This window comes from Ixodes scapularis, unplaced genomic scaffold, assembly GCF_016920785.2.
Source record: "Ixodes scapularis isolate PalLabHiFi unplaced genomic scaffold, ASM1692078v2 PGA_scaffold4__175_contigs__length_147842914, whole genome shotgun sequence".
Classification (NCBI taxonomy): Eukaryota; Metazoa; Arthropoda; class Arachnida; order Ixodida; family Ixodidae; genus Ixodes; species Ixodes scapularis.
Window position 1 is genome coordinate 120,028,709 of NW_024609879.1, and position 6,692 is coordinate 120,035,400.

Genomic DNA, 6,692 nt, shown 5'->3' on the forward strand with positions numbered 1-6,692 from the left:
CGCAGTCGACAGGATGGTGGCGCGATTTCCGGTGAGACGACGTGGCGGCGACCTGCGGGCAAGTACGTGAGCTTCGGCTCGACGGCGGACGAGGCAACATCCACGTGAGAAGCCTCGTGGGCTCCGGCCCGAAGTGACCAGGACGACATCCCCGTGAGAGGTTTTGGGGGTTTCGACCCGACGTCAACGGTGGACGAGGCAACATCCACGTGAGAAGCCTCGTGGGCTCCGGCCCGAAGTGACCAGGACGACATCCCCGTGAGAGGTCTTGGGGGTTTTGACCCGACGTCAATGGTGGACGAGGCAACATCCACGTGAGAAGCCTCGTGGGCTCCGGCCCGAAGTGACCAGGACGACATCCACGTGAGAGGTCCTGGTGGGTTTCGACCCGAAAAGAAGAAGGCGACATCCCCGTGAGAGGCCTCGTGGGTTTCGACCCTGTGTGAACAAGGCGACATCCTCGTGAGAGGCCTTGTGGGTTACGACCCGAAGAGAACGAGTGGACGGAGCAACATCCACGCGAGAAGCTTCGTGGGTTACGGCCCAAAATACAGCGACGACGCAGCATCGTCTACGTGAGAGGTCGCGTGGTGTTGCGACCCGAAGAGCGGACCAGCCTTGCCCGAACCCAAGACCGACTCCGGTGGGTGACGTCCAGCGACACCGGAGAGGCATCGCCTCAGGAGCGGCGCACTGACACAGGTGGGACTCATTTCTGTTTCCTCCGGGTTTCGCATGTCAGTGGTGTCGCGGTCGATGACTAAAAGAGCTCGACGTACAATGAGTTAGAATGGGGATTAGAGCCCGGCAATGTTGGATGACGTATCAAAAGGGGGAGGGAGTGAAAGGGAGAACGCTCTCCAGCTAAAAATTGCATCTTTAAGACTCAAACTCGAGATAGCCAAATTTTACGCTAATCAGGACGAGGAGAATTGGCGCCGCGGTGGGAAAAATAAGGGCCAGGTTGGAGCGAATGGGAAATTCGAGGTGGTCGTCAAGACGGGCGAACAACACCTAGTGGAGTGGGAAAGTATCCTGCTGCCGTGGACGACATGCCCGGAACAGGTGAACATCGAGGCCCGCTGCGAAAGCGTGAGCGATGGTGACAGCGGCGAAGGGAGTGAGGGCGATAACGCGTTTGAGCTAAAAATTGCAGCTCTAAAAGCCAGGCTCGAGATCGCCCAATTTAATCTGAAGCAGGCAGAAGAGAAGTCGCGCCGTGGTAGGAAAGACGAGGGCCGGGTCGGAGCGGGCGGCGCATCCGATGCGGTTGTCAAAACGGACAACGTACACTCCAAACCCACCGAGAAGATAGACGCGGACAGCGATGACTGCGGCGACATCGAGGTCGAGCCGGCGGTCCGGACGGGCAAAGGGCACCAGAAGCCCACCGGGAAAACGGACGACGACGACGGGTTACCCGAAATCTTGAACGGGCGGCAGAAGCTTGAAAATCCGGAAGAAGACCGCGAGGAGAACGCATACGGCGATGACTGCGGCGGCCGCGAGGTGAAGCCCGTTAATAGGAGAGCTGACGCGAACGAGGCAGATGCACCCGCCGGTGATCCGGTGACGCAAGGAGGCGAGAGCGAGAGCGGGAGCGATGGTGACGGCGGCGACGAGGGGACGAACCCGGTTGGCGACACCGAGCGCCGGGATCCAGGGAACCCCGGCGCACCGGTCACCGCAGCACTGGGCAGGCAAGGGCCGTCCCAGGCTGGGAGGAAACGGCTGCGCAAGAAGCGCATCGCCAGGTCGGAGTCGGCGGTCAACAAGAACTCCGGGTCCAACCCTGCATCGGCTCCGGGCTACGACAAGGACGGTCATGCAGAGGATGTGAACGACGGCGAGAGGACGGCGAAGAGAGCCTTGATTCCTCCGATCCAGGCGTCGAGACGGAAGCTCCGACTGCGGAGAGGCGCCGACTTCGGGACCAGGGCCGTGTCGTCGCCGAAGGTCAGGCCGGTGGTGCATCGCAGGGCGACGCCCAGGGACAAGGTTGCGTCGCGCTACTCCAGAAGGGGGAGTCTGGACGCAAAGTGCTGCGGGGGCGGCAAACGCCAAATGAACACGGAGGAGACGAGGAAGCCACACCGGTTGGTGCCCAGAGCTCGCACGCGGGAACAGCAGACTTCAGGTTTGGGCTCGGGATCGGCGGGTGTTGCGGAAGCGACTGACTGCGAGCCGCCCCAGGTAGTCCTCAGAACGTCTTTAACGGCGACGAGATGGACCACCAAACGGCCACGATTAGGGGGGTAGCTAGCCAGGCTACTAGGTTTTTATTTCACTTTTAGTCTACATTTATGTCGCGGCCCCCCTGATTCATTGTTCTTTTGGCCTTCGGTTGGCCCCTCGGTATATTATATTTTACGAAATATATATTTTTTATGTTCGGTTTTTATTCTCTGCGGGAGAAATTTTAGTGTACACACGTAATTGAAACGTGTTTTGTAGCATGTCGAGGCTAAATAGGCATGATTAGGGCGTGGTCATTCTGCCACAGTTTTGAGAGCTCCCACCACTGATTTTGCGGGACCCTGGAATGTACAGGTGTGGGTCCAACTTGTGTGTGATCGTGGGTGGCAGTTTGACTTTGAACATGACAGCTATCACGGAAATTTTTCTTTTGTGTGCCGAGTCTGGTGTGTGTTGGACATTTTGCCTGCGGCAGCCGTTTTAGTGTTTCTGGTTTTGGAATTGTAACCATTTTCTTATTTTTATCGGTGCCATTTGAATGTGTTCACATTTACGGATGATCAGTTCGTGAACTTTTAGAGCGTGATGTTGACGTTGTTGCTTTTGGTTAACTGTGGGCCAAGTAGTTGGTTCGAATATTTGCCAGTGCGATATTCGGGGAAGGAATTTATGTTGCGCTTACATCAAGTGTCAACGCAACAGTCTTGGTGGGGAGGAGTTAAGTATTTAGGAGTCCTGCTTATTAATTAACGTGTTTTCTTTTGGTTAGGAAAGTTTATCTTTCCAGAGTTGCGTCGGCATTGTGTTTTTTTAGGTTTCTACGTTTGGGTCGGCGGGGCCAGAGCGGCCGCGACGCGGGAGCGGTCCCCCCCGCGGTCGTTAAGAAGCGTCTCGGGTTTCGGGGGTCTGCTCGGACCGGGACCGAAAGAGCCCGCACTGGAAGATGCTTGTGGCTTATAGCCGAATGTTCGTGTATGCAGAGGGTTTTGCCGCTTTGTATAAAATTGTCGCTTTTTGCCCGATGCAATAACTTAGCGGTTGGCGCCAGTCAGGCTGGGAAAATTGCAGAGAACAACTCTACGAGGAATTTAGGTTTGACCGTTAGGGCGCCAGGATGACAGCTCGCCGACCATTGGAGAACAGTGTACCACGTGTGAGTGGCGGAATTTGAAGAGATTGGTTGGTTCCTGAGGGGAAAGGAGGCCCCTACGGACCTACAAAAAGAGCGCGGAGAGGATTTTGAGGGATTCGGACTTTGGATTTGATGGAGAGAAATTGGGGACGGGGGTCGAGACTTTAGACGAGGCAGGATGATTTCCCAAGTTGGGACTTGTAACTAGAGTGTAAATAAATGCACATAGTTCTATTCAAGCAGTGAGTCGACCCGTCACTCAGCGACGTTCGTGCCACCACGCTCCAGACCATCGAAGCGGAACCTGCCTCCCACACCACCGGGAGGAACAACTTTAACTCCATACTTGAGCCGTTTGTAGCATTACGGCGTTCTTGTTGATGGCATTCAAAGACGCCAGGGAGTGGAGCTCGGTAGTGTCGGTCGCTCCTTGATAAGACGGAGGTGACGTACCACAAAGTGGAGTGATATGGCGTCGGCCACATTTGTCGCAGCGAAGGAACCGATTTCGACATTCTTTTGAGGTGTGTCCTCGCTTCGCGCATCTGTAACACCTCCCTTCGCTCCTTAGCCGTCTCTTCTTTTCTTCGATCGGAATTGCAGAGTTACATTGCGGCGCTTCATGTAATTCGGAGGAACAAAGAGGGCACCCGTCGTTTGAGGGTTTGGCACCAACTGCGAGGGAAGCAGCAGACCCCTTTCCTCGGAGGTTGTCGCTTGATCGATCTCTGTCGCTGTGTATTTTCAGAGGTTGCGGTTGGTCCCGTGTACTGCCGTCGTGTACCTTCTCTCTGCTATCCAGCTCTACACGCATTGATCGCAGGACAGCCTCAAGATTTGAGCTTTCCGGTGTTTCATTACTAGTACTCTGACTCTTGTAGAAGTCCACGGCCCAGTCAGCGGGCAGGACGCAGAACAACGCAGCACACAGCATTGCCCCGTAGCTGTCAGAGTCGATGCCCAGAGTCCTCAGCGAAGCGATGTTGCAATGAACGTGATCATGTAAACGACGGAGGGCTCCGACGTCACTCAGCGCCTTCACTTTTGGCAGGTTCAGCAGCTGCGTGAGGTGTTCTTGAACAAGGACGTCTTTCTTGCCAAATCTTTCTTTTAGAAGCTCCGCGGCATAAGCGTAGCTGCTCTCCGTTGCTTGAATGCCGCTTACTGCCGCCGCCGCCTTGCCCGTCAGCACAGTCCGAAGGTATAGAAACTTCTCCACGCCGGAGAGCTCGATGTTGTCGTGGATCGCCTGTCGGAACTGCTCCCAGAAGGGAAGCCAATTCAACTTCTCTCCATCAAACCGTTGGAGTTCGAGCTTTGGAAGTTTAAGCTGTCCAGCTCGGCTCTGGGTTTGAGTGGTCGATCGTTCTGTGGTCTCGGTGACCCTGCTCTCGATAGATGACGATGTCCTTGTCTCTAGGCGTCGAAGACGTGTCCGCATTCGGGTGATCACACTTTGTGTCTCCCTGACGGCCCTGTATTCTTCGGCGAGGTTCTCGCTCTTTACGTGGACCTCGATGAGCGCATCTTGCTCCTTGAGTTCCCTTGCCAGGACATCCAGCTCGTCCGTTATTTCTGCGAGGCGTTCTTCGTGATGAGGCCTGAAATCCTCAATTGACACCGCCGCTTGGATCTCCTCGCTTAGATGTTCAATTTCGGCTCGCGTCACCAACCTTTTCGTCTGGAGCCGCTCCATGTTCGCTGTTCGCTGATCTCGTATTGTTGCTGGAGTCCCGGGTTTCGGCACCAAAATATTCGATAATTTAGATCACTCCGGTTTACAAAAGAGATTTATACAACATATTTACAGTCTAGACATATGGAGGGCTCTTGAAGGTTGATGTTGCATCGATCAACGGTTCCAACTAGCTCTGCTCGCGCCGGTGGCCTCACTTCATCTTCTTCTTAGCACATGCTCCTTGGTCTTCTTTTCCTGTGAGATGTGTAGTCGGGCGCGTATTCACATTTAGCGAGAAATGTCCTCAATATTTAACAATATACGGCCTATAAACAACCTTATCTGTGGTATATACAGCCTTATCTGGAGTATATACAGCCTTATCTGGCGTATATAAGCCTTACCTGGCGAATATAAAGCCTTATCTGAAATATATACAGCCTAATCTGGTGTATATACAGACTTATTTGACATATATACATCATTATTTGAGGTATATACTTGGTTATCTGTCGCATATACAGCTTTATCTGGCGGCCGGTTTTCAGTATGTTTTAAATACAAGTAAAAAGTGCTTTGTTAACAAACTGTAAATAACTCATTGTTCGCGGGCTAAATATTGGCACAAACAATCCCAAACTTCAGCTTTGGCAATCTTAAGTTTGGGATTATTTGTGCTGATTTTCACGAGGATTGCAATGTAGGTTAATTATTTCGAAGTGTTAACATTACGCCCGAATAGACAATTTGCTAAAATCCCCAAGCGCCTCGGCCCGTACTCGAGGAATCATGGGGACGGTGTTTCTTCAGCTGCCTAGAGATCGGAAATTTCGACCAATTTATGGCACACAGTTTTGAGAGTAATCCGGAGTCACCCTGAACAAGTGTCGTATAGAACTCAAGTACCTGTCATACCATTTTAAAAATGTCCTGCCAATGTCAGTACTGTGCCTCCTGTCAAACCTTCAACCTGGATGAGCTGCGCACATATCTCTTACAATATTATTATTCTCGTACAGCTTCGAAGACGCTGATATTAAGTTATAAACGCTAAGAATGCTCTAAACAGCTCCGCTGAATCCGAGCTAAATCCCGGTTATGGTTGTTGTGATTTCTCGGCTTTTAAGTAATTCCCGCCAAAACAAAAATACGAGGATGATAATATTGCAAGATATTTCTGCGGCTCAGCCAGGTTGAAAGGTGGATTGCATGCACAGTATCATAAACGCTGCCATTGACGAGATTTAAAAGTGATATGAGACGTCCTTGAGCCTTATGGGACGCTTGCTCAGGGTGACCACGAATTACACTCGAAACTGTGTAACCATGGAATTGGTCGAAATTAGTGATCACTGGGGAGCTGAAGGATCACCGTTCTCATAATTGCTCGAATGCGGGCCGGGGCACTTGGGAGAATTGTAGACAATAAAATTACATAAAGTGCTGATTACAGGCTTGTGTCCTTTTGATATGCCTGGCCAGACCTTGAATTTTCATACTTAGTCAGATCTTGGATTTCCATACCTTGTCAGGGATATCAGACTATATCTGGCATTATAAGGCTATATCTGGAAGATATGCTACATGAGGTTATATGTGGCAATTTTCGATATGGCCATATCTGAAAATTTCAGATCACGCTAGATATAAATATTTTGTAATTGATGGGCTTCTCCGGTCAGTACT

At 51.9% G+C, this 6,692-nt stretch overlaps 1 protein-coding gene across 1 annotated transcript; it reads right to left on the bottom strand.

The window, feature by feature from the left end:
- Positions 1–3,895: 3,895 nt before the first annotated feature.
- Positions 3,896–5,024, bottom strand: LOC115317073. The gene is made up of 2 exons (XM_040205867.1): positions 4,113–5,024; positions 3,896–4,003 (listed from the first exon to the last, which is right to left on the bottom strand). Exons 1-2 carry the CDS (start codon positions 5,022–5,024, stop codon positions 3,896–3,898), a joined length of 1,020 nt encoding a protein of 339 aa, XP_040061801.1.
- Positions 5,025–6,692: the final 1,668 nt, after the last annotated feature.